This window comes from Hyaloscypha bicolor (genome assembly GCF_002865645.1).
Source record: "Hyaloscypha bicolor E unplaced genomic scaffold K444scaffold_118, whole genome shotgun sequence".
NCBI classification, from domain to species: domain Eukaryota; kingdom Fungi; phylum Ascomycota; class Leotiomycetes; order Helotiales; family Hyaloscyphaceae; genus Hyaloscypha; species Hyaloscypha bicolor.
The window spans coordinates 11,742-38,631 of record NW_020194620.1 but is presented as its reverse complement, the minus strand read 5'-3'; the positions used below and the strand labels follow the sequence as shown (position 1 = coordinate 38,631).

The window sequence follows — 26,890 nt, the reverse complement described above, 5'->3', positions numbered from 1 at the left end:
CTCAGTTACTTGCCCAAAAAAACGAGATGGCCGGCATTTCTCCCCAAATGTATGGACACCAGCCCTCGTGCCCTCCTTCCCCCCATTTATCGCTGCTCTACTGACTTGATGGCATAGTACCAACTTGGTAATCATCCTCGTGATGCATGCGCAACATCTCCCATACCAAATCGCCAGTCACTGACCTCAGCTTCAGGATGCAAGTTTCCAAGCGTATTCCCATGGAAGACTCGCAGACGCTCATGCTCATCCGGGCTGGTTACGTACTGTCGAACGTGGTCATTATCTCCATCTACGCCTACGTGCACTTCCTGATCAATAAGAAGAAGGGTGAGCATCGCTGACACCCAGGAGGACCCATGAAAGCACTGCTGACAGCCCTTGCCCAGATATGACAACACTGAAGTACGTCGAGCAACCCCAGATGGGAAGCACCGAAGAGCCCAAGCTTGTCACGACCACCAACCACAAGTACGATGTTGAGCAGATGAAGGCTCTGTACAAGGCACAGATCATGGGAGTGGGAATGATGGCCGTCATGCACCTGTACTTCAAATACACCAACCCGCTCCTGATCCAATCGATCATTCCTCTCAAGGGCGCGTTCGAGGGCAACGAGATCAAGATCCATCTGTTCGGGAAGCCAGCCATCGGTGATTTGAAGCGTCCTTTCAAGGCTGCTGCGGGCTTCATGAGCGGTCTCCAAGGAGGAGCTGCCCCGACTCAGGACAAGAAGACCCTCGAGGCTGCAGAGAAGGCCGGGCGTGGTGGTGCCAAGGAGGAATAGATGCTTCGTTCGCCTTCTTGGAAATAGATTAAGGATTTGTACGTGTAGGCTGGACGCTGCCAGTTGTGCTGGGGGTAGATGGGTTTGGAGGGCCGTTTGCGCCTCTTGTATTTGTAGATGGTCTCGGATGCGCTCCAAGCCAATGCATCTTGACTTCTAGAATTGTTCGCCCTGTCAATTACCATGAAAATCTGTGCATAATTCACTAGTAGTGTCTCAAATGATCCCGTTTCCGGAATCCCGGATTTAGCGCCTCCAAGGCTGTCGTATTTTCGAAACCTCTTCGCCACTCGTTCAGCCTTGTTCTTTCAACATCGAATAATCGTGACACGACTGCAAGTCTGCACAACAATACCAACCATGGAAAAGCCGTCCACGCCTCCCCGGCCAGCTACCGCCAGGCAAGCAGTCTCTCCACCGACTCCGGAAGTGACGCGCAGAATTGTACGTCAACCCTCTCTCCTCAAGTCTTCCGTCTAACGCCCCCCAGGAAGAAAACAGGCTCAAAGCCAAAGCCCTCCGCGAACGTTCCCTCGCGGCCGAAGCAGCTTCCTCCTCCCAAATAACAGCACGGACACCCTCCGGCTTCCTTGCAGGAGAAAATGTCTCCCTCTCCGCCCGAAAGCGTGCTCACGCCTCCGTCTCCACCTCCTCGATACCCTCCACAAGCCGCAATGCCGCCGAAGCACAAAAGGACGACGGTATCCAGCCCGCGCGGAAATTCAAGAAATACGTCGATCACGACTTCAGCAGGATGACGGATACCAAAGGCGGCTTCCTGTCTGCAGAGGACGATCCGTGGAATAAGGCACTACATGCATCGAAGGAAGGGGAGAAGCCCGCGCATATGACGCTCAAGGAGTGGGAACGGCATCAACTACTCAAGGGGTTGCGGGATCGAAAAGAAGGTCCATTCGAGCCTGGTTTGGGTTTCGGCCAGAGGGACAAGGGCAAGAAGTGCAGAGAGTGTGGTAGCCTAGAGATTGACTGGCAATGGGAAGAGGTATTCAAGTGTCCTGTTTGCAGCAGGTGCAAGGAGAAGTTTCCAGAGAGATACAGCCTGTTGACAAAGACGGAGGCGAAGGATGATTATCTCTTGACAGATCGTAAGTTCTCCTGGCTGTATTATCAGCGATTGGTGCTGATGACTGTATAGCGGAGTTGAAAGACGCGGAACTCCTTCCCCACCTCAATAAACCGAACCCGCACAAGAGCCACTGGCACGACATGATGCTATTTCTCCGTTACCAAGTCGAGGAATATGCGTTCAAGACTAAATGGGGATCGGCGGAGCAGCTGGATGCCGAGTTCGAGAGGAGGGAAGAGGATAAGAAGAAGCGGAAGGAAGACAAGTTTAAGAGTAAACTTGATGAGTTGAAGAAGAAGACCAGGACGGACGCATATAGGAGGAATCTGAAGGGAGGCAAGGCGGGGCAGTTTGGCGATCGTATTGGAGGGGGCCGGCATGAGCATGACTGGGGCCAGACGGTCGAGAACGAGGCTGGGATGACGGTGAAGACTTGCACGGAGTGTGGGATGGAGGTTGAGGAGTTGCAGTTTTGATGGGTGATACGGTAATGAGATATAGATAGTGATGTGGAGCGGGGGCGATTTTGCTCAAGCAAAGGAGTTTGGGTCGGACTTCGAGGGCATTCGGGTGATGGCTGCATATGCTTCGTAGTGGAGGAATATTACTCGTGCTCATCGCGAACTGGTCCCCAAAGTGATGGAGGGATTCGAGGGAAGTGATGTATATATAGTACGATCATCGTTGCTATTGAGCTCAAGCACAGAATTCCAGGATAATATTGATACTTGGTTGAAAGCTTCGGAGCATTCAGGGGCTGCTGTCGCTTCGAGCCTTCGTTGCCCTGGAACCTTTCTTAATTGAAACGAGGTAGTTGTCCAGAAACGACCCCAAAGATCGCTAGAAGTGGAGGGAGACGAAGGGACAAGTCCCAATTCCAAAGCTCAAACACTGCTGCAGTGATTTTCAGATATTTTCAGATATTTTCAGATATTTTCCCTCTCATCGTGATTCGTTCATTTCAGTCTGCTCGCGGATCCAGTTAAAAGCAGCGTGAGACTTTGCTAGAACGGCAGTGGATGCCTTGGCGCCACCGTTTCTGCCTGAGCCCTGGTCGCGTATAGATCTCGGCTCCGTACTGGAGCTCTTCAAGGTCCAGCATCTCATCATCTTCTGTCACCCAGCAAACATCGCACGCGACAGCTTGACTCCCACGCATCTTCCACTTCATGCTCAATTGCTGGAGCTGCAACTCTCCTCCATCCACCCTCCACGGTCACCACGCCAGCTGCAGAACAATAACCAACTGAGCGCGCGCTACGAATAGCCTCGTTGTTCTTGCTTCCCCTGGCTCCCCTGACCGCTTGCGCCAACCCCAACAAATGCCCAGGGTGACGAACAGCTTAGGTGCGACCTGCGTAGTGGTCTCCTCCAGACGGTTGCTTCGGTGCCGTGGGCTGTGAGGTCACGATGGCCTGGCAGTCCTTGTCTGGTAGCATGGGGGCGGGCTCCAACGGCGGCGGTAATGGGAATGGCGAGGGCCAGCAGCAGGTAAACCAGCCGCAAGGAACGGAGTATACGCTTCAAGGTTCGTACCACCTCCTATCGTGTTCGCTGGCCGGCCGAGTACTGATGACAAGCTCGTATAGGGGTGATGCGCTTCCTGCAGACCGAATGGCACCGGCACGAACGAGATCGGAATGGTTGGGAGATTGAAAGGCAAGAGATGAAGGGAAGGATAGCACGGCTGGAAGGCAGTACGAGGAAGAGCGATGCAAGCAACAAGAGCTTGAAGAAATATGTTAATATGTTGGAGAAGGCGTTGAAGGAGAGGGATGCACAAGTCAAGGCGCTGAAAACTGGTGGAGATGTGAAAATCGGCGAATCCATACCAGAAAGCAAGGGGAAAGAAAACTTGGAAGTTAAAAATGAGCGGCGTAAGTTGTGTTTGAGTGGAGAGGGGCATTGTACTGACATTGAAGAAGCTGTTCAAGACAAACCTCACAACTCGTTTCTCGACATCGAAGACGGAGAAAAGCAGGACGAAGATCCAGATAGAGGGAGCCTGAAAGGATTCATGGACAAGACACAAGGCGAACTCACCTACCTCATGGTATCACCGTCGAACCCACTCCCGCCACGGGACCCTCCACCACCCGAAGAAGCCCTTCTACAACCCCCATCATTCCAAGCACCTGGTCAGCCAAGCTTGGAGGAAATCTATCAGCAGCAGGCAAGAGAGAAGAATATGCGGCAATCGAACTTGTCTCGACCCTCTCCATCACCAAATCATCATCCACCTCCTGTTCCTTCGACGTCTAGCCTCTCTGTTAGAAATCCAGATCCTCTAGTATCCAGATCGCTGGCAGATCAGCAACCATTACCGCAAACGACACAGCAAGAATGGTCTTCGACTTTCCAAATGTCGGAACAGCAGCCCGAGGAACAAGTTACCAAGGTCAACCACAGCTTCGATTCATACGGTAGACAAGTCGACGAGGAGCAAGAGAAAGAACCCCAGACAGAGGCCGATGGCTGGGATTTCAATGAAACAGCCCAGTTCCCCGAGCAGGAGCCGAAAGCTGCACCACAACGACCGGACACGGATTTGTTTCCAATTGCTCAAGAACCACCCAAATCTCCGAACAGAGGACCAGGTTCGCATAGAAGGAAGGGGTCAATGTCACGGCGCCGAAGCGGTGAGCATGAGCTGTCTTTGAACCCGGCGCAAAAAGCAGACACTGGAAGTTTCAAGGTCAGATTTGGACTGAGGGGTCACCTGGATGCTGTTCGATCGGTTATCTTTACCGGCGGTGGAAGTCCTGGGGAACCAGAGATTTGCACAGCTGGCGATGATGGAACAATTAAGCGATGGATCATACCAGCTCGGTACGAGAACCAAGGAGGAATGCACATCAGCGCAAACGATCTTGATATCCAGAGTTATTTCACGCATCGCGGACATACTGGCACTGTCACGTCTTTGACTTCCTGGTCACCATCGCAGAATTTCTCGAGTGGTGGAAGAGCGCAGGGGGATGGCTGGATATTCTCTGGAGGCCAAGATGCAACCATCCGGGTCTGGGAACGAGGGCGAGTGGATCCGAAAGCAACGCTCGACGGCCATACGGATGCTGTGTGGACTGTCTGCGTTCTCCCTGGCACGACTGGAACTGTTTTCGGACAGAGCAATTCGTACGGTGGACCTGATCGTATTCTGCTTGCTTCCGGCGCTGCGGATGGGACCGTGAAGGTCTGGTCTGTCAGTGCGCCACCGCAATTGATGTCGCCTCAGGGTGGTGGAAGCGGACGAAGAGGTGGCCGCGTGAGAGGCAATTCCATGTCCTCGGGATCGGCCTTCCCTTCATCACCGCAACCTAGCATCGCTTCGAACTCCCCTTTCCACTACACGCTCATTCATTCTATTTCTCGGGCGAACAGCACGGCCTCGCCAACCTGTATAACGCCACTTTCTACTTCGGGCGACGTTTTTGTTGTCTCATACTCCGATGCAGCTGTTTTGGTATATGATACCCGGACCGGTGAGGAGGCTGCAGCAATGGCGAGTCTCGAGACTTACAACAACACCGTCAATACGGGCGTCAACGCGATCGTCGCTACTAAAAGCGGTCTCGATGGATCTTTGAGCTTCGATTCCGGCCGCGGTCTATCTGAGGATGAAGGAGTCGTCGGTGGAGCGACTGGAACAAGTGGCGGTGTGGAGGGAATCATCATTTCCGGACACGAGGATCGATTCATTCGTTTCTATGATGCTAACAGCGGTAAGTTCTCACGCTTTCTGTCTCCTCGCCTTGAAGAAACTAATTAATCCTCAGGTCAATGCACGTATAACATGCTGGCACATCCGGCAGCTATCTCGGCTCTCGATTTGTCGCCCGATGGCAGAGAACTGGTATCTGCAGGGCATGATGCAAGTCTGAGGTTTTGGTCACTGGAGAAGAGGAGCTGTATCCAAGAGATCACAAGTCATCGCCTGATGAGAGGCGAAGGGGTTTGCAGTGTATGCTGGAGCAGGGACGGAAGATGGGTCGTGAGCGCGGGTGGGGATGGTGTGGTGAAGGTCTTCGCCAGATAGGAGGTAATGGGTGTGATGAGACGGGATACGTGGACGACATAAGATGAGATGAGAATACCCTTTCACATTGTATTTTCGAAGCACGATTTGGCGTTGCATTGCCGCAGCATGGACGGGAAAGATCAAAGATCGAAATGGAAGATCAGATGAGACACAGGCATGTAGTTTAGACCATACCATCACCACCCGGATCGTTTCTGTTTGGGAATTGTACAAAATAACACAAGATACTTATTCTCGGAAGTCGTCCAGATACCTTCCATGTGGAGGGATTCCTCTCCGGGATTGCGTGGCAGCTCTCTTCTTTGAGAGGGGAAGGCTCAGGCCAAACACGTGATGTACCCCGCCTCTACCTCCACACACCCCGGAAGTTTAACCCGCCAAGTCGGCGAATACCTTCAAAACCGACTGCTGCCGACGAGAGTTCATCTTGCGAGACACGACACCGCCTGAAGATACAAATCGAGGGCAGACTCCTAAACTGGGTGCTTATTGTTCTCAATATGGAGTCTTTCCCTTCTCCTGCCACGAAGAAACGCCGAATACCAGTAAGATCCTGGATTTACCCCGCTTACAGCTGTTCCCACAGGCCCGACCTGACAAACTTACAGAAAGCGTGCTCTGCGTGTAGAAGATCTAAAGTGCGCTTATTCTTCCATGCCACTCTGGTAGAGTGACCAAGACGATGTTTATTTAGAGTATTATAGTTGAGATGTGACGGCGGCAAACCCTGCGCCCGCTGCACAACCGCAAACCTGTACTGCGACTTTATCAAACCTATCACGGACCCGGTTACCGAGTATCCTTGCCTCTTCCCCGATGAACGAAACTCCGTTACTAACCAAGGGGAAAAGGAAACTATCACAGCTAGAAGCACAGATGGAAGCGTTGAGGAACAGGGTCCCAGATACGACCACTGCCGCCACCCTCCTCGAACTTCAACATCAAGTCAATCAGCGGAGCCAAAGTGAAAACCGATCCTCACAAACATATTCGCATCAGTTCCAGCGGCAGCAGCTTAGAGAAAATGAGTATACGAGCCCGGTGTCTATGAGCGTCAGTACGCACAGTCATCCATCACAACCTCATCCGGAAACTGCCTTCTCTCAGCCGCATTTGTTTAGTCAAAGTCCGAGGACAGAGTATGACATCTCAGCTCTGAAAAAGAAACGAGGGGGTTTTGAGCTGAATGTGGAAGGGAGCGTTGATGTTGTGGCTAAGGGACTAATTAGTCTTGCTGATGCCCAGATGTATTTTGGAGCTTTCTTTCAGGGTTGTGTAAGTTCCCTCCCCTCCACTGCTCCCAAAGAAGTTGCGGTATGGGCCAATGCTGATCATCGAAAAGGACAAATACGTTCCTGTCTTTGACCCAAGATATGATACCTTTGAGAGTGTGAGAGAGCGGAGTTCGATGCTATTTGATGTTATTTGTGCGGTTGGTTGTAGGGCTGAGTGTGGTGAGTAGCCGGACTTCCTAGAGCACTTAAAGAAGTCGGTAAATTGATATTAACAATAGGCAGGCCCTGGATCAGATCAATTTCAGTCCCTGTCCAACGCCACAAAAGCTCCAATCTGCGACGTAATACTCGGCACAGTCCCCAAATCAACGGAGACAATCCAAGCATTGCTCGTCAATGCCGGGTATTCCGAGAAAGGATGGCTGTTGACGAGTATGGCGGCAAGAATGGCATTGGATCTGGATTTGCCGGGCTCATATACTAAGCTGAGCGCTTTAAGCTTTGATTCGGGGGGCAACGAGAGGGATAAGTTGGAAGAGGAAAGGTTAATGAGAGAAAGTAGGGTTTGGTTTGGAACATTCATTCTCGAGAACATATTGAGTATAGATTGTGGAAAGAAACCAGGGATAAAAGCATCCTCTGGGGCGGGAATGAGAAGGTGTCGGGTTTTGCTCGGGGTAGTCAGCCCATTTCTTTACAGTATCCTATATTCCGAGCTCCTTACCCCACTGGTCGGAAGGATGTTTCATGCTCCCGGCTCGCTCCCGGCTCTCCATTCCGTAAAGAAATGCGTTGCTAAGTTGTTGTTAGCATCCGAATCGGACGGCCTTGGACTTCAGGATGCTATCACAAGTGGAGGTGAGTACTTGTTCGCTTTGGGATAGTATTAATTTGCTCACAATCATTGCAAGTTAAATTCGATTCGAGGTAAGCTAGACCATTCACCTTTGATGTTCCGGAACAATTTAGCAACTTTTACGAGCTCTGAAATAGTAAACTAATCCTTGGTCCAGCGCTTGCTCATGAACGTCTTTCCCCAACCATGGGGACGACATTCAGCGACGATGAGATGAGCGAAATTGTGCAGGAGACAAGGATCGATTTGAGTGTATGGCTGAGGTACGGATTCCAAAATCAGACGATATTGAACGAGAAAGTTAACCTGGAAACAGCGATTGGATGAACCTGGTCGGTGAGTGGGAATGTTTTGCACAGATGGAAGAGCTGCTAAAGATATAGACTCAAATGTCGAGAACGAGGAAGATAGAGCAAGTCTGCGGATCAACCTCCAGATCCAACGACATTGGGCTGAGATGACGATGTTGTGTAAGGGTTTGCAAGGAATGGGCATTGAAAATGTGGCGTTAGTGGCATCATTTGAAGTTTGTCAGAGCAAGCACTGACTTGTGGCAGCATAATGACAGACCCACAACGTAACCTCATCCACCTGGCGAAAGCAAGCGCCCATAGACATCTCTCTATTCTCATCTCGAACCCTGCGTTGTATCTTGCCACGCTTCGATATGGGATGGACTTCGTTTGGGGTGAGCGATCTTCCATTTCATCACATCTTTCTGGCCAACCTGCTCTGTGCTAATTTTCCCAACAGCTAAATGCGCCTTCTCGGTCCTCCTCCTTCTAAAACTTGCCCGCCTTATTCCGTCATCAACCAACATGTCCTCCCTGATCGCCGACGCGAAGACCCTCCTCGCTGAACTCTCCAAAGTCCGCGGGTCCAGCAATATCTATTTTCGCATACTTTGCCTCAGCGTAGAGAAGTGCGAAAAAGCTTTGAATGGCGATTTAGACCAGAATATCGATGCGAGTATGAATGGGGTCGATGCGGAGATGGACTTCCAGAGTTATGTGCCGAAGGAATTCATTCTCGAGTGGAACTTTCCGGGGTTGACGTTCTGTTGGGATTTTCAAGACTTGTTTATGGACTTTGGGACAGGGTTTTGAGGTCGATGATGTGTCCGTTAAAAGGAGCCGTCCATAATCTGTGTAGCTATCACATAGCAATTCTATCACGATACCACCACCTCCTCTACCTGTCTGAATTCGCCATATAAAACCTCACAAACTCCACCCAATGGCACATCCATCACAGCGTCCGTCCCATGACTCCAAAGCGCCTTCCAATCCTTCAGTGTCTTTTCTCTCTCCGGCCGTTCTCGTCTATCTTTCTCCCTCCCTTTGTTTATGCCGTGACTATGTTGAAGCTTTCCCTTTCCATCTATCGTAGCCACGTTCGCCGCATCATCAATAATTGTCTCGATATTGTTTAACTGAAGTGTCAAATAGCCCGTGTTGTAGCTCGCCAATGCAACGTAGATGTATACCAACAGCATGACCAGGAAACTCGGAACCGCCAAGCTCCACCATCGATTTGGATAGTAGTATATTCCTAGGGCGTGTAGAAACGGTGAGGGGAGGTACGACCAGAGAAGGTACATCAAGAATGTGAGCGATGAGAAAAGGTACAGCACGAAGCCATAGTATTCGTAGGTCGGAACCTTCGGCGACGCACGAGGGACAGGTTCGAGCTCATCGGCAGAGCTGTCTGGGGTTGTAGGCCGAGAGGGTCGAAGGAGAGAGGTCAGGGATGGGGAGGGAGGGAGTGGAGTTGGCGGTCGGCCGTAGAAGGGTGGTGCGAAGAAGTTGTGCTGCAGCGGAGGAGGAGAGGGTGAAGAGCTAGAGGAAGAGTCCCCGCGGTAGTGTGATTGGAAGACTGCGTCGTCGTCGTCCGAGGAGGAGGGCATTGTGAGGCTAGCGCGTCGTTGGAGTTGGATGAAGTCGAAGTTCGCGAATTGGAATCCGCAGTTTTGGCGAGGATCTGCGCACGTGACCATGCTATTCACGACATGGAAGGACTGTGGTCGCCTAACAACTTCTCCTTTACTGGCCTTGAGAAGCAAAACGACTTTTATATACAGTCCCTTCGCACGCTTCGATGTAAAGGATCTGTACAGTGCAATGCAGCTACGTATAATGGTAATATTACCTAAACTCAGCCTTGTCCTCCATTTGCAGACGATCCACAAGCTCATATCCACCAGATAATTCCCGCTCCATACGTGAGAACTATCCCGGCTTCTTAAAGACCCTCTACCTAAGATTAGTTATTACAGGAACGCAACATCGCACTTCCAGCCCTCTAGCCGAGCCATCTCAAAGCAACAATCTAGAAACCAGCGAAATTGGCCTCTGCTTTGTCTTTGAAATCATCAGTCTCGTCTTCATTGGACCCTTGAAGTCATGCATTGAAGCCAGGGACTCTTGGCCCTGATTTCAGGTACGGCTGGTGATGCTGGCCTCACTTTCCCACAATTGGCATCAAGGAAGTGACAGAGATATCACCAAGAACCTCAAATTTGGGTGGTCAACCAGGGGCTTTGCCATCCGTTTCACGGCCCCAGAATTGGGAAACCAGCGGCCTGTGATTTCGGAAGACTTCAAGCTCTTGAACTTGCTTATCTTATTCCCTAGTTCTCTATTTGCCGCAAATCTCAAAATCCCTCGTTTCTTCGGAATATGAATATGTAAGCCGGTCATTTTGTTCAGCTTTGATAATCGAGCAATTATCGAGAGACGAATTGTCACGTAGGAATTCCATCCAATTATCCACCAGCGTGTACCCGAAGCACTTGATAGCTCTTTACTTAGGCGTCTCTACATCGGGAAGCGTACTTATAACTATGCCGATCAGATATGAGAGAAAATGCATTTGACCCGGGGTGGATTCAACCATAGAAGAGTAGGCAACTAGGTGGGCGCACACCTCAAAATATGTGGATGTGAACCACAGATTATATTAACTTTATAACCTTACTAGCCTACTTACTCATTTACCCATTAAACAAAACCAGCAACGTCGCTCGTTAAACCCACTAAATTACATTCCCCAGGCACACTACCAAGAACCGTCCACCTCAAATCATGATTATTCCTCAACGTATCTAGATTCCTTGGGTCCTTCACCAAAAATATCTTTGCGCCAGAATCCGCAAATCCGCACCACGCGAGGAAATACGTATTTCCCAGCGTATCCGTCGCAACATAGATAGGCTTCGTGCCACCGTTGTACTTGATTGGTACGAGCGTGATCGCATTCGAGGTCTGTGGGAGACTGAACTCGATGGCTCCGAGTCTGATTCGAGAAACTCCAAAGGTGGTCATGGTATCAGGGAAGTAGTGTAAGACGCGGTGGCCTGAATCGCCCACGACGATGTCTTTGGAGAAGCCGAACTTAGTGAGTCTAGGATCGTAGTTCTGGCCGGCGTTTCCGAGCCAGAGGTTTCCATCCTGCCCGGCGAGGAGCACGTACTTGGATGTTGTGTCTTGCAGAGTGGTGTAATTGTACTGAGGGTCGGGTGAGGTGTCAAGGCAGTATTGTGGGTCGAATTCGCCTCTGGTGGTAAGCTGTTGTCTGGTTGTGATGTACTCATTGTCGATTCTACGTTTCGTAACACCCTGGATACAGCCGGAATCAATGGGGATGCTCAAAGGGAGAATGGTATCCTCGCCTCCAGGCCAGACCACGTTAACATCGTTGTTGAGGGTGACAGCCCAGTCAATACCTTTACAAGTTGGCTGGTCGACCTTGGCCTCAAACTTGACATTGGGTCTATCTTCCAGACCAGCGCTGAGGTCGAAAAGGCCATTGAGCACGTTTATTCCAAACACCAGTGAAATTGGGATTCCCAGACTAGCGCTTGCTGAAAGTTGGCCTTTAGCAGGATCGAGTTCGAACTTCTTGTCCACCTTAGGGTTGTTGAATCCAGAAGCGCGCGTGTTCAACGGATTCATGAGATCGATGTACAAGTCTAAGTTTTGCCAGTTAATGTTGAGGCCAGCAAGGACTTGTCCGGCGGCGTTGACATGAGCGTCTGCATCGATTCCGACCTTAAGCATAGGCCCAAGGACGAGGACATCGGGGATCGCGAACACACTGAGTGGGATTGTGGGTCCGAGTTGCTCCTGGAATATCTTGCCATCATGGGTTCCGTGAGCACTCAAACCGATATTGAGGCCAGCTGAGAGAGATCCAGTGAACTCGAGAGACCCGCCAAGGACACCCAGTATTGGTGAGACGCGCAGAGACCCAATGGCGTCAAGGTCACCATGGACTCCACACTGGACACAGTAGGCTTCTAGGTTGGAATCTGAACTGCCTGCTTTTGGGTACATCTTGAAAGCATTGCCAAAAGGGGACGATTCCTCGGGGCTTGGTCCAACGTCGAAGGGCAATGAGACCGTACCGTCCAGATTTAGAGCAAGGTTATCAACGATCCATCCGACGGCATGTTCGACCCAACCGGCAACGTCTTTTGCAGCACCGGCTAGCCAATCTGCGACAGCCGTGAGCCCATCGCCAAGCGCCGACACAACAATTGAGCCAACATCTACAATCTGCGTAGTGTTAGGTTTTGACAGCATGTCGGTTTCAACCAATCACTTACAAGCTTTACTGGGGCAATGACCGCATTCACCGCAGTGTCCGCAAGGTCTCCAACAGCGTCTGCGCCGTCCTCGACCCAATGTATAGGATTCAGGTCGAAGCGCTTAGTTACGACGACAGGCACGCACTCTGGCCACTTCCCGTAACCCGAGGCAAACTTCACTGTATCCGGGCTGTCCCGTAAGGGACTGTTCGCAGGTCGAGAGAATGCGAAGTTGCTGATCTTACGATCTAAATCTCCATCGAATGTCAGGCCACAAGGAACCGTTGGGAGACCGCTGATCGTCGCTGCAGGTGGGCCACCACAAGGAATGACTGGATGGTATCCGCCACAACCATTTTCGCCACCTCCTCCTCCATGTCCTCCTCCGCATCGATGTTTTCCTCCCCCGCAGTCACATTTTCCACAACCGGACTGACAAGATTTGGGAATCCCCCAGGTGCATTGAAACTCATCAATGCTCGATTTTATGTCAGACTTGTGGCCGTGTACTTGGCAAGCGAGGTGCGCGTGGTCGAAATTGAGCCCCGAGCATCGAAACCAGCCTCTATGTCCACCAGAATCTGGGGACATCAAGAAGAGTAGGTCCTTTTGGCCGATCCATTGTGCTTGAGCCTCGTTGAAAGCAGTTTCCTGTTCGAAGAAGATGGTCAACAAGTTATCTCTACCCTGGACATCTCGGTAGTGACTTGAGTCATTGAGATTCACAGTTGGATACTTGTATTTATGCGTTAATTCGATGAATAGAGACTTTTTAGACGGGTCTGTATACTTTTAGCATGTCTCAACGTGAATAAAGATGACGGCACATACCTTCGTGATGTGGATGCGAGTAATAGAATGTCCCGTTACTTCCTGGCTTGAGATGCTTGAAGTCCACAAAGTCATGGTCTCGTTGGTGACGAGGCTTCAGAACTGGTATTGAGTCCGCTGGTGGGAATTGGCTTAAATGATTTGGAGGCCCTGATCGCTTTATGCGAACAAAAGGTCGGCCCGTGTCTTCACGAGGCAGAGCCAATGTGTACGACGTAAGAAGAGAGACAAGGAAAAGGGATATCATGGTTGTCGTGAATGCTGATAGAAGTGAAGTCAATTGCAGATACATTCTTAATAATGCATGAAGGGAAACTGAAAACAATGTTGAGAGCAGACATTGCTCTTTTCATCTTGTTAGAAAAGATTTCTTTCCCCGTAGCATCGTGACAAACGTTACTATTTTCGTGGTGTGGCTTGCGACTTGTTGCGTGTGGCTTGGATATTTGCAATAATTCATCAAAAAGATCCCTTGTGGCTGGATCCTCCTGTCTTGGCAAGGTGCGCGTGGCACCACCAAGGATCTTGGCAATAATTTGGAGGTCTCTATATCACACTCTCATACTTCGGTAACACCACCTATCACCACATGTGATGCCAGGAATACTCTTTTGATACAGTCTCGAATGCTTGCTGTCTAACGTACTGTATTCCGAGGAGAATGTGTCGAGGAATTGGTGAGAAAAAACTGTCCATGAGGGAGATTGATGAGAGGATTCGTTAGGAGGATTCGTGAGAAGGATTTGGGAGAAGGATTCTTGAGGAGGATTTGAGACACGTTTTACCAAGAACTTTTAGTCTTTCAGCTCAACATATGTATATCAAGAAATACGATGAAGGAGTCAGAAGGTCCACAGTGAACATGCATGTGACTCCATGGCAAACCCTGAATATTCGAGGTCAAATAAAAGCTCGCTCTTCCTTCTACTTTATCTATAAGGGCAAATAAAACGCGTACCCTACGGGCCACTAGGGACAAATGTGGCATTTTCGGCCGGAGGATCCACTCCACACCCAAGACGTAGATACCGATGAGGTTCCTTGTGACTTGGGTATTAATAAAGTCTCAGAGCTCAGTAGAAAGTTGCACTCTGCTCGCTCGTATAATAAAAGGAAAATTTGATATTTTATTCTTCGCGGAAGGTTGGGACATCAAGTGATGCGATTTGTACAATGACAACGGATCTAACAGTAACACTTGCACATGTCAGACGAATTATGTATAATAGGGGTACTCTTCGTTTGCATATTACATAGATCTCTAAGAAAATTTCGTCAGTAGATTAGAAACCATGTATACCCTAACAACCTAACCATTATGCCATCACGCTTTCAGGCCTCATTAGCTTAATGCTCTCTGCGCTGTAATTGAATTGAGTCTGTGACAGGGAGGATGATTTGTATTTCGGGTTACTATTCGTTTAGTCCAAATGGCATCCACAATTTATTTACATATAAGCTCGTCTTCCAACGAGATTACTCCTATAGAAGCCATACAAGACGTTTTATATTACTGTCTTGCGGGACTCTGGGGTCATTCCATATATGCCATTGATTCTCGCCGGACTTCCAAGTTTTAATAAAAGAAAGAACCAACTTTGAAACTTTACTATAGCAACGCGTTATTAAGGACTGTCTGGAAGATCTTGTCTTTTATCTTCTAAGTCTGACAACGAAGTAAATTTAACGATACAAGATTCATAGTAGATAATCGAGTAAATAAAAATATTATATTAGCCGATTCCCATTCAAATATATACATGGCTCTAAGTTATTCGACGGAATGCACTCGTCACCTGATTTATAATACACGGAGAACACGTGCTCTGGAACACCCACATCGCTAGAGCTATAATGGGCATATGAACGAGGCCTTGCACTTTCTTCTCTCTCTTTCCATGCTTCGCTCTGCCTGTATCTTAGTTATTTAGGCCTTGTCAACTATTAATATTATCGTCTTTGCAGCTCCATATTGCTCCCATCACTAATAAGTCACGTGAGGAAGAAGAAAACCGGTACTACAAAATTTCCTTGGCGGCTCTAAGAATCATCTGTAAATCCAGCTCGTTGAGCAACAAATCCAGAAATTTACTTTGAACGAATAATGGGCTTAGACACACTGAGGTTGTAGGAAGGTAATTCCATTCTAAACGACGTTCTCTTATAAAGATAAGAGGTATATTGAGAGTCTGGAGCAGTGGTGGAAGAAGAATTTTGTTAGTGAGGGAATGTGCTTGCTTGGGATAGTGTTATGTCTATACTTGAATTTGATAGAGAAGTGCAAATGTATTTTGATGAAGCCTGAACTGCCCGTGGACGGAAATTCTGGGCATTTTGAATATACCACTTACGACCGAAATATGTTGGAACTTGATGTTCGACAGAAGGATTTAGGTTGTATAAGTCTTGCTTGGCATGTGCCCTACAAATACCTTTGCTCCACTAAAACAAAGGTCCAGCGGTATTTCAACTATGTTCGAGGCGATATATCGCTTGCTGTGCCTTCTGCGAGTGTGTTGATTGAAGCCTTTGAGAAGATATATGAGAGTTTGGAAACAAAGTATTCATTTGACACCTTTTGAACCTGTTCTACAACTCTGGGGAGCATAACCAACTGAAAACTCCTGTCTTTCGATCTCAACACTTCCACAATGGGTGTTCGCACGCAGATGTGATATAGTTCCCCTTAACTAGAACGCCAATATAGCGTACTCCGCTTCGATTCGGACATGGAAAGTAACGTGAGCTCTGTGGAATTTCTGTCATTCATAAAACCATAATACCAAGTAAATCAAGCAAAGGCTCTAAACTCCACTTATAATCACCGCCCATGGGGCCAGTATCATATGCCGCTATGTTCCAAAACAAGTGAGAGTCCAGCAACCATGAGCAGTCGAACACCCCATTGTACCCTTCTTTGCTCAACCAGCGACCAAGTTCTTCCCATTACAAGTTAGTCTCCTCGAACCTTTATCGGGATAGCAGAAGTTGATCCGGCAACTGTGAGGCTCTTGTCTTCGATACCCTCCTTCACTAGCCTGAGACTACGACTGGCGAATCTGCGCCGGTCTTACGAGGCTATATACCAATTTCACCCCTAGCCTCAATGTCTCTGTACATCTGTGGTTGTTCTGGTCGATTGACTTGTTTGCTCTTAGCGTAGTTAAAAGATACACCTCCTGATATTGTGATATTGCTTGGCTTCCCAAGATCAGGTACAGAGATGGCGTAAGCCAAACTTTGAAATCATTAGCATTGAAGAAATGTTAGTAGAAAGCGGGAACACTTACATTCCGACAAAGGCGAGGATACATCCTGCTGCGACTTCGGGAGTTCGCTCCTCGTTATACCATCTGTACCTACTAGGGGCTCGAGTTCCAAGTATTGTAGTGATAAATAGTATGATAAGTAACACCATATCAAGGAGAAGATGTAATCGGCCATGCTTCAGCCATCCTAGCCAGCTTTTGCTGGACTTCCGGGTTCTCGGAGAACGGTTGCGAAATTCGAGATGCAATCGTACGTGTTTGGAAAAGATGTGATGGAGAACGACGAGGAAATTTCGGATAAGAGCGAAGCAAATGAAGACGATGGCTGGAATGCTGGCTTGTCGACTTCCTATAATCAAGAGCACGAAGCTGGGAATGAAGACACAGACGGAGATGAGGCGGAAGAAGAATGTCGGATGGCAGGCGAATCTATGTTCTGTCTTAGGAGGCTTGTCTTCACTATCATTCGCGTTGGGATCGATGAGCAGCACATTAGGATCTTCATTTCCAGTGGGTGAGTCCATCGAAGGACAGTCTTCAGGCACACGGTGATAACGAGTGTTTGCGGCCATGATGAGATCGTAATCTGGTGGAGCTGGACGAGGAAAAAATATTGGGAAGCAGTCAATCGATAAAAGTTTTGGTTCTGCTGTGTACAAATCCCCTTCTGGATCAAAGGGCATGATCACATTATATGTGGGCTTCAGAGAGAAGGGTTGACAATTAGGCACCAATTCAAAGAAAAGAATAAGTGAACGGACGCGTGGTAGCACACGAGATATTGGTCTTTGGGAGGTGAGAACGAATAACGCCAGGTTTTATTCTGTTGCCTGAAAGCTCCTGCGACCTGTGCCGCAAGCTAAGCCTGATCGCCAGGGATACGAGGTTTAAGGAGGTGGCTGACTCGGCTATGGAAAGGGGCTGTGTCACGTGAGCGGCCCATTCACGCTCTTTTTCTGGCGGCGCGTGCTGCCATGGGAGCCAATAACAGAGAACAAAATTGGATGCCTAAAGTAGGAATGTGTTTATTAATGACGAAGAGTCAATCTAGGCAAGTTGATATCTGTCGCGTGCTATACTAAGATGAATCGTAACTGTTTTTCTGAGCTCTATGCAACTAAATCTATGTACTAATGCGATGGATCCGTGATTCGTTACCACACGCAGATTATATCACTTAAAACACTATACAACGAATAGATTTTCTCGGATCCTGGCGAAGAACACATTGGGAGTTCATCTCCCAATGTCCAAATATACCTTGGTGTCTTCCTATACCCCACCCAGTATAGCGAGAAGAACAATCTCTAAAAGAATAAATTCTCTCGTGATATAGCATCCCTACTTCTCGTTTTAGAAGAAATCTGTGTAGAATCTTTCATTCATAAAAGTGGCAACAGGTCGAACTACCCCGATTTATAGCTTTAATAACTTTGAAATATAGAATCCAATCCCGCTCATTTTAAAAGACAGCTTCTACGTCTGCAGTCTGCGAATTTGACGGGCGACCTAACAGCGAGCCCAATACTAGGGAGAGCGTGTAATAATGAGAAGTGACAAGCCTATTCCTAACCGTTTTCAATGCGAGTAGATCCTAAGTTTCACTAAATGAAAACCTGGTAGATATTTCATATGTCTAAGAAGTATTCAATAGAGATAAAGGATAGATTCGGGTGCAGGTATTTAAATGTCAAAAGAAGGAGAAAGCCTGGGTCTCAGTAATCAGTAACTTATCCCAATCATGATCTGAAGGCTGACCACAGCTAACCATTAAATAACCGATTGCCAGTGCTGTCCCCGACCTTACATCACGCCAATGATCTGTCCAACCACACTCTTAAAGATACCATTCGGGTCAAACTTCTCTCGAACAGCGGCGAATCTTTGGAGGTGCTGTAATGTAAGGTGTGAGATTAAGTGCTTATCGAAGTTCAAGATCACTTACCCCTGGATCGAGATTCTTGACCGATTGCGCCAACACATCTCGAGAATTCTTTGTCCAATGTGGCCTGCAAGGAAACTCGTTTATTAAAGTCGAACTCAGATTGTGGTCTGTGAGTCTCAGTATACAAACGAAAAATGCCACGGTGAACGCAGAAAACTTACAAAATGGTTCATTGAACCTCAGATTGTCTCCCCATGTAGGTCTGTAGCTCGGGAAGTCGAACATTATGGCGCCTTTGGTCCAGTCGGTCCCATCTGTTGTGTTTGCCCACACTTGACCCAGCAAATCGTTATACGCTCTCCCGAACTTGATGTTGATTCCACTCCGATAAGTACTCGTCATGGTAATTCCCTTTGCTAATTGAGCATCAAACAACCCTCTTACTCTTTGCAAGACCTGATTCGCGATGGTAACAGGGAAGGCCAACTCTAGCGTATATGCTCTAAGATTATAGTCCCATTCAGGCAGGAGTCCCGGATACAAACCTCCAATTAGCACGTCATAATCCCAACCGTAGACCGGCCACGTGGTGATCGTGGTGTCGTTCGACTTTTCGTGGAAGTTGGGTGCCGACCATATGCCCTCAAAGATAGTCTCCGAGAGCATGTTTGATGTTGGGAGGATTTTGCCGCTGTCAAGCAACGTGCGTGCTGCTACTGCCTCGATTTCTGTGATCGAGAAAGTTGATTGGAAGCCTTGCTGGTCAGTACTTGCCGTAGGAATAACGTCATAGTATCGATGATGGAACTTGCGGAGGTAGGGCCACCACTATATTACGGCCGTTAGTATCTGAGAAGGCTCGAGACATATTGGGAATACCCAGAAATTAGCCGTAGCGTACGGGGCTATAAGTCCATATATATCACCATTCAGCACGTCGGCTTCGGCCAGACTAGATAGAAATTGTCAGCGGAGTTCTCGAAATTCTATTGATAATGGCACCTACGTCTCTTGTTTGGCATATAACTTAAAAGAAGGAAATATTTTGAACTTCATTCTCGCAATTGGACCAAGCAGCCCCAGTGAAGTTGATGCTGCAAGCCAGTCGTCGTTGGTCTCGTCCCGGACTACTTTCTGAATAGTGCCTGTTCCATCTATGATGTGAATCTCCAGGGCGCCAGAAGCTACCATCGAAGCTTCTCGTAAAGATGATCTATGGGCACCCATGGCAACAGCTCCAGCAATAGTCATGTTCCAGTTTACCAGAGCGTATCCGATAGAAGCGTTGCGTGCATGCAGATAGTCTGCTAGTTCGAAGAATGTCACGCCAGCCTCAATCATGACGGAACCTTCGGAACCTGTCAACTCAAAGTCGCTGATTGAGTGGACGCCCTCGGTTTGGATAATAATTGTTTCGCTGTCTGAACACATGGTATCGTACCACATATGACCCTTGCCACTTGCTCGAACGGGGATGTTGGAAGCAGCTGCCATCTTGACGAGAGAGACCATTTCGACAACGCTCGTAGGTTGGTAGACTGCAGAGACATTATAACAAGCTGGGAATCCGGGGCCGTCGAACGTATTGAAAGGGACAGCGAAGGCCGAGGAAAGGAAACCGAGTACCACTGCTTTCATAAGAAGAGTACTCATTTCGCGGCTGAGAGTAGCTTTTCAGGGTGCGAAATGAAAACGAGACTGGCGGAGACATGAACAAATGCACTCCTTGCATCTTCCATATATACAACGACATTGCTCAAACACCACGAAGTCGCTTGAAATTGCGTTCCTATGTGATGGAACTGCCATTCTTCATGTGATGCCGAAACAAAGGCCGTTCGAAAGTCTTAAATGACATATCTTACATCGGCGATTCGCCGTTGTCGGCCTTCGATCCTATTCAAGGCTTGCCAAGACCTGACTGAGAATACTGTTCCCGGACACCGCAGAATCACAGGGTCACAATGCCCTGCATTTCAATGCCACCTTGCAACTGAACATGTTCCTAGCGTGATGCGGGGTACTTGGCAGGCACCAAATATCGACCAGACAGATGCGACGTGGTAGAAATTGTGTACCTTGTGACATTTTCAGAACTGGCTCGGTGAAGAACGGACGAATGCACACGGGGCAAAAACGAGTAAGGCCGCGAGACTCGAGAGAGGGTTCAGACAATAGTATGCAACGTATAGTCTCAAGTTGTGGGGCGCTATTGAAGAACCAATTGTTGGGGGTGCTCATGGTGGAGGGCGGGGCGATTCAGGGAGTTCCCCGAAAGAAGGTGGCACCTGACAGCTGATACAGTACACGTGATTTGGATCGCGGAAAAACCTTTCAATGTTCCGCTTCCGATTTTATTATAGTCTCGTGAGAGGTAACTTGCAATCCCCCTTTCAGATAAGTGAGCAATATTTAATAGGGCTACGGTGTTGAAGGAATACTCAAAATGCTTAGTCGCTGAAGTAATTATTTATTAAACCATCGGTTCTCATGAGAACCCATCCTTATAGCTAAGAAATAGAGTCATGGTAGATGCGTCGTGTTGAAGAGACGGTTACCGGTGTCTGTAGTGCCTCTGCCGGTGAACTTGTTGTCAGAGAGGCGAAGTGTAATAAGGCTGAAATTTGCGTGACAGGCGAGCGCCTGGGCTAGGCTGCCCTCAGAAACTGACTGGGCTTGGACAACGCCGGCAACGACCACAATGTGAATAGTGGCGTGCAGACTGTGGATGTGTTGCACAAAGTTCACTACTGTCTTGCCGCTGTTCACCACCGAATCGACTAACACAACGGTGCGTTGTTGCAACAGATGGTGGGGCTCGATGTCCTCGGGACGTTTGGCGTGGACGAACATCGCGCTCGGGAAGGCTTCATTAACGCCGAAAGCCATGGCTTCTCCGCCACGCATTAGCGCCACAATTGATGTCTTCTTCTCGCGGCAAAGTCGATATCCACTGGTCTGATAGCCCTGTACGTGCGGAATTGGATACTCCTCCACCCCAATCATTTCTGCCAAGAATTCCGTCGCCAGATACCATCCGACACGGCGATGGGCTTCCCGCAGGACCGGGCCGGCAACCGTTGCATCGCGCATCGGCGTCATGAGTAGCTTGGCGGCATTTCTGTCTGTTGCATGGAGTACTTGGAGAGGATGCTGACTGCTACGGCGGATAATATAATCGATGAACTCGGGGTCCGTGAGCTGGATTAGGGGAAGCTTGGTGGTGTCTAGACGTGGTGACACATTGCTGGGCAGCAAAACTTGTTGTGCTGAAAGACCGCCATTGTCGATGGCGTTTAATAATGCTGCGTCCATGGTCTTACTCCTGGTCTGCTCCTCGCCGACCACAACAATAGCTTGATCTGCCTTCCTTAACATTTGCAGGTCCAGCACACTATCTCCAAACGCCCAAACGTACATGTGGTGGATGTCTCTTAAACGGGCAACCATGGCGGCTTTCACTGCAGCAGTAACAACGAACCCGTCTGCGATACGTCCTCCGCCGATGACTTTCACCGTCTTGGACAGACCTTCTCTCTCCAGGACTTTGTCCCAAACACCGCGCAGCCCACAGGTAACAACTATTGCGCCAACATGTTCTTGTCCTGCTACCAGCTGCAATAGCGACACAAACTCGGGATACATAGCCACCGCTGACGCTACGTTTTCGCAAAAGGCATTAAACTCCTGATCGTTGGCCACCTCTTCATAGAGCAAAGCGGCCTGGCGAAAGGCAGTGTACGAATAACCCAACGGGCTGCTGAATAACGTCTTCAACCAACGTTCTTCGTCCCCCGACTGCCGAGAGTTAGAGACCATCTTCCAGAACAACGCACCACTGTCCTTTACAGCTAAGGTCCTGTCGGCGTCCATGACCAACACTGTCTCCAGCTGTCCTTGGCCTGCTAAAAGGACCTCTTCCATCCTGCTTTCGGCGCGAGACAGGTTATACTCCTCGGTATGATGTCGGAAATCGCGTAGCAGCGTCGAGACTTTGTTCAGCAACGTCGGATGCGGGGATACGAGCGAGAACAAAATGCCATGATGGTAGCAGAGATGGCGCAGCTGGGTCTTTTCGGCCTGCTGCCACCTGCGTAGATGGTTGATGGACGCAGACGCACGACTCCTCTCTGTGTCGTTCAAACAACGCTGCGCGACAAGTTCGGCAGGAACATCCAAGTAGAGGATGTGCGTGAATGTGTCCAAGTCGTTCCTAGTATACACTGGCTGTCCAGCTTCCGTCTCCTCGGGCCAGAACATGAAGTGTCCAGCCACGACTGCGACTCGCCCGCTGTCGGCGCATTCCTTTCCGATCGTGTCGATAGCAAGCTGGCGCCAATGCACCTTCTCTTGCTCTTCCAGTTTCTGGAATGCGTCGAGTCCGCCGGGGACAAGATTAGCAATCATCTTCGCGCCATCGTAGAACTCGAAATGCTCTTGCCCGAATTCTTGCTTCAGCTGGTTCAGTAGAAAGGTCTTACCGGATCCGGGAACTCCGTATAAGCCCACAACTACTGCTTTATCGTTGAAAGCAGACCGACAGTCAGGGGCTATCGATTGGTTCCGCTGGGGACCCACCGTTAGGCCCGGCGTGCTGCTTGATGTGTTCTCGTAGTTGCTAGCCATCACGACAATTTCCGGAGTCTTCGAGAATAGTGGATCTGAGAGTATTAAGACTCAATTTGGTAATTGATGAGATATTTCACTACCAGAATCCAGATGCAACAGGCGCAAGGTGAGATGGAACATCGCAGCAACTGGCCCTATTAACTAATCTCTAGTTAGCCTTACTTCAAGGGGCTCTCTTCATGCAATTAAATGACTCACATAGTTGCCTGAAGACGAGTCTGGCCACGGATCCATATTGACATGTGAGGGTTGCGAACCGCACTGTGCGCTTTGGGGATATGCCGGCATTGTTCGATTAGGTCACCAATTCGGACAGGTAGAATGACAGGAGTAACATCTTCTCTCCTGTACTCCCACACTCACGCATCTCAACAAATGTAAGGCTGCCGACAAGGCGAGCTTGCACCGCGGACCAGTCGCGGAAGACTCCCAAAACCCATCTCATGCAGGAGGCCTCCTGCTTCCATCAAATGGAGACAGCCCAATGTTTTCGAGGAAGCTGGAATGTGTGAGGCCTCTGCAAAACCTCCCATCTAATGCAGGAGGCCTCCAGCTTCCATCCAACAGAGGCAGCCCTAATGCGTTCGGGGAAGAAGGACTGTGAGAGGCCTCCCAGGTAGATTATGCTGTGCAACGGGAACAATCCTCTATTCCCCGCTTGCAGCGGTCCTAAGTAATGATTCCCTGCGAGGATTAATTGAGCAGAACCTAGATAAATTCTGGGATACTTATAATACCAGAGCACTATGCAGTGCCGGAGCGTTTTGCGTTGATTCCCATACTGTATTTAGAATTATTAATTGTGTTGTCGCGTTTAGTGGCTAATAAACTGAGGTTACGGGATAGCCGGTATGTCAAAAAATAATTAAGGCTAATTAATTGGAATTAATTATAATTATTATATAATAATATAAAAGTATACTTTCTTAGGCATTTCTAAAGATTATTAAATAACTAATAGCTATAGTAATAAAATATAAATAAAATCTATAAAGCATATATAAGAGTATAAAATTAGTCTAAATCTAAAATAATAAACTAGTTTTTGTTATGTGATACCAGTCACGTGGTGCTATTACACGTGACTTAGTATATGGCCGGTATTTCCTTAGCCTGGCAAATAGCCTTTAGCTTAATTCAAGCTTTTTACTAATACTATAATACTAGAAATCAAAGAGGTTTTAGTACTTTAAGCTTTATTTACTAATTAGTACTAGGCCTAATTTAATAAAGAGTACTTTTAATAATATTAAATATAGCTAGCCCAGACTTTATTTTAGCCTTATTTCGGCTTCTAAAGCTCTAGAATCATATATATAATCACGTAATAAATCTAATTAATTATTTTTAATTATTTTTAATTATAATTAAATATTATTTAATTAATTTAATTTTAATATAATTTAATTTAAGTAAAGAAATCTAATTAAATCAAATCTAATTATTTAATATACTAGAAATAGTAATATAAATCAAATAAATAATATTAAAGTAATAATTATTTTATAGTAATAAATGGCTCGTATATATAAATTTTAAATACTTTAAGTTATATATATTAAATACTGAATTTATTAAACCTTTATTTATATTAATTAAATCGATTTAATTCTATAAAATATATTATATTATATTAGCTAAATTATTTAATTTTAAAATAATCGGATTTAATATTATAATTAAAGGAGCCTTACTTTTTAACTAAAAAAAATAAACTAATTTATAAAACTTATATTAAATATAAAGTTTTTTAATTTATATATAATATTTATAATAAAAATTAATTAATTTATATATTATTAGCTTTTTAAGATTTTTCGAATATATAATTTTCTTTTAATAAATTTATTATTTAATAATTATTAAATAATATTACTTTTTAAAAGAATAAAAAATATATATATATTAGATATATTACTTTTTAAAGCTATAATTAGTATAATAAATAAATAAAATAAAATAGAATAATAGCTATTATTATTATATATTAGTATTATATAACCTATATTTACTTAATTTACTAAATATATTCGAGTTTTAGTTTTTTATTATTACTATTATATTATATATATTTATATTTATTATAATAATTACTTTTATTTTATTTAAGCTAAAAACCTAATATTTTTATTTTATTTATATATTATTTAAATTATTTATAACTAATTTAAATAATATATATAATTTATATTATAATAGAAATATAAAATATAAAGTAATATATAAAAAAGAATAAACTTTTATAATATAGAATTATAATATATAAGTAAAATATAAAATCAAAAAAATAAAAGTTAGTTTTTTAAGAACTAAAAAAAAAGCAGGAAATATATATATATAAAATCAGATATATAGATATTTAGAGATTACCTAATTATATTACGTAACTAATAAAGATAAATCCCTATTATAGTATATATAATTAAGCTAGCCTTATTAGATAAGGCTTTAGTAAAAGCCATATCTAGTATTATTTTATTATTTAATAAAGTAATAATACTATTTAATATATAAATTAAATTTTAATAATAATTAGTTTATTTATTATAGAAAATTAATATTTAAATATATTTATATAAGTATTAGCTTAGCTTATATAAGGCTATTTAATAAATACCTTAGTTCTTTTTTAATTTTTTTTAATTATATATTAATTTATTATAATTAATTAATTTCCATATAATTATTTATAAATAATTATTCTATTTTATTTAAATTATTTAAGATATTTATTATTTATAAATTATTTATAAATAATTCTTTAATATACTAGCTATAATTATTATAATATAATATACTAGAAGAAATTAGTATAACTAGTAATAAATATTCTAATATTTAATTATATTTAAATAATTAATAATATTTAAATAATATTAAAATTATTTATTAAATTTCTTTAGGAAATTAATTTAATATAAAGAATACTTGTATTAAATATAATATAGAGCTAGCTTATAAAGTAAGCTATTAGATTCTATTTTATTACTAAAGCTCTTATAATTCATATATTTTATTATAATAGTTATATATAAGTATTAATTAAGAAAGTTTTCTAATTTCGGATATTTATAAATAATATTTCTCAAGAACTATATATAGAGTTAGTATTATTATAGATATATGTTTTTGGTTCTAATATAATTCATTTAAAGCTAGATTTGGAAAACTAATAATTATAGTTATTAGATAAAACAGGAAAATATAAAATAACTTTATCTTATATTAATAAACTTATAATTAGCTAAAGCTCTTTAAAAATCTTAAGTTATATTTTCTAATAGAAGTATAAGCTAGTATATTATAATCCTAATACTATAATTATTATAAGAAAGAAACTATAATAAAACAAAAACCCATATAAAGTATACTAGAGTATAAAATATAACTTAATAGTAAAATAATAAAATTAAAAGTATAAATAGTATATAAAAGCTTAATTAATTAAATATTAAGAAGGAATTATTCTCTAGAACTATAGAAAAACCAGCTTTCTTATATAATTCCTATAAGTTATATATAAAAGGCTATAGCCTTTATTATATAACTAAAACCTTAAAACCGCTAAAATAATATAATTTTTAAATAATACGGCTTATTATACTATATTATATGCTTTCTAACTTATAATAAAAAGATTTCTTAAAATAAAATTATAATTTAAGGGAATTTATATATTAATTA

At 45.3% G+C, this 26,890-nt stretch overlaps 9 protein-coding genes across 9 annotated transcripts; 4 read left to right on the top strand and 5 right to left on the bottom strand.

Moving 5' to 3' along the window:
- Positions 1–15: 15 nt before the first annotated feature.
- K444DRAFT_615911 (putative inorganic phosphate transport protein PHO88) lies at positions 16–1,157 on the top strand. The gene is made up of 4 exons (XM_024880822.1): positions 16–49; positions 118–144; positions 197–330; positions 390–1,157. Exons 1-4 carry the CDS (start codon positions 27–29, stop codon positions 785–787), a joined length of 582 nt encoding a protein of 193 aa, XP_024733019.1. The 5' UTR covers positions 16–26; the 3' UTR covers positions 788–1,157.
- K444DRAFT_615910 (DNA repair protein) lies at positions 1,111–2,695 on the top strand. The gene is made up of 3 exons (XM_024880821.1): positions 1,111–1,231; positions 1,278–1,893; positions 1,944–2,695. Exons 1-3 carry the CDS (start codon positions 1,148–1,150, stop codon positions 2,348–2,350), a joined length of 1,107 nt encoding a protein of 368 aa, XP_024733018.1. The 5' UTR covers positions 1,111–1,147; the 3' UTR covers positions 2,351–2,695.
- A 276-nt stretch (positions 2,696–2,971) lies between these two features.
- K444DRAFT_615909 (WD40 repeat-like protein) lies at positions 2,972–6,158 on the top strand. Its single transcript, XM_024880820.1, has 4 exons — positions 2,972–3,402; positions 3,464–3,751; positions 3,800–5,596; positions 5,651–6,158. Exons 1-4 carry the CDS (start codon positions 3,285–3,287, stop codon positions 5,908–5,910), a joined length of 2,463 nt encoding a protein of 820 aa, XP_024733017.1. The 5' UTR covers positions 2,972–3,284; the 3' UTR covers positions 5,911–6,158.
- An 802-nt stretch (positions 6,159–6,960) lies between these two features.
- K444DRAFT_535981 (uncharacterized protein) lies at positions 6,961–9,110 on the top strand (the record flags this gene model as incomplete). Its single annotated transcript, XM_024875337.1, has 9 exons — positions 6,961–7,188; positions 7,256–7,367; positions 7,431–7,825; positions 7,959–8,010; positions 8,162–8,267; positions 8,321–8,340; positions 8,388–8,511; positions 8,562–8,692; positions 8,758–9,110. 9 exons carry the CDS (start codon positions 6,961–6,963, stop codon positions 9,108–9,110), a joined length of 1,521 nt encoding a protein of 506 aa, XP_024733016.1.
- An 80-nt stretch (positions 9,111–9,190) lies between these two features.
- K444DRAFT_482667 (PIG-P-domain-containing protein) lies at positions 9,191–9,853 on the bottom strand (the record flags this gene model as incomplete). The annotated part of the gene is made up of 1 exon (XM_024873032.1): positions 9,191–9,853. A coding segment is annotated over one exon (663 nt), but the record flags the coding sequence as incomplete, so codon positions are not given.
- Positions 9,854–10,978: 1,125 nt separating this feature from the next.
- Positions 10,979–13,715, bottom strand: K444DRAFT_665791 (uncharacterized protein; the record flags this gene model as incomplete). The annotated part of the gene is made up of 3 exons (XM_024887117.1): positions 10,979–12,560; positions 12,611–13,374; positions 13,424–13,715. The coding sequence occupies 3 exons, from the start codon at positions 13,713–13,715 to the stop codon at positions 11,004–11,006; spliced, it is 2,613 nt and encodes an 870-aa protein (XP_024733014.1). The 3' UTR covers positions 10,979–11,003.
- Positions 13,716–16,501: 2,786 nt separating this feature from the next.
- K444DRAFT_632544 (uncharacterized protein) lies at positions 16,502–17,264 on the bottom strand (the record flags this gene model as incomplete). The annotated part of the gene is made up of 2 exons (XM_024883488.1): positions 16,502–16,661; positions 16,714–17,264. 2 exons carry the CDS (start codon positions 17,262–17,264, stop codon positions 16,502–16,504), a joined length of 711 nt encoding a protein of 236 aa, XP_024733013.1.
- A 1,103-nt stretch (positions 17,265–18,367) lies between these two features.
- K444DRAFT_566512 (FAD/FMN-containing dehydrogenase) lies at positions 18,368–20,314 on the bottom strand. Its single transcript, XM_024877134.1, has 5 exons — positions 19,584–20,314; positions 19,457–19,529; positions 18,799–19,405; positions 18,638–18,744; positions 18,368–18,585 (listed from the first exon to the last, which is right to left on the bottom strand). Exons 1-5 carry the CDS (start codon positions 20,228–20,230, stop codon positions 18,496–18,498), a joined length of 1,524 nt encoding a protein of 507 aa, XP_024733012.1. The 5' UTR covers positions 20,231–20,314; the 3' UTR covers positions 18,368–18,495.
- Positions 20,315–21,100: 786 nt separating this feature from the next.
- On the bottom strand, positions 21,101–23,203 carry K444DRAFT_632542 (uncharacterized protein; the record flags this gene model as incomplete). Its single annotated transcript, XM_024883487.1, has 1 exon — positions 21,101–23,203. The coding sequence occupies one exon, from the start codon at positions 23,201–23,203 to the stop codon at positions 21,101–21,103; it is 2,103 nt and encodes a 700-aa protein (XP_024733011.1).
- Positions 23,204–26,890: the final 3,687 nt, after the last annotated feature.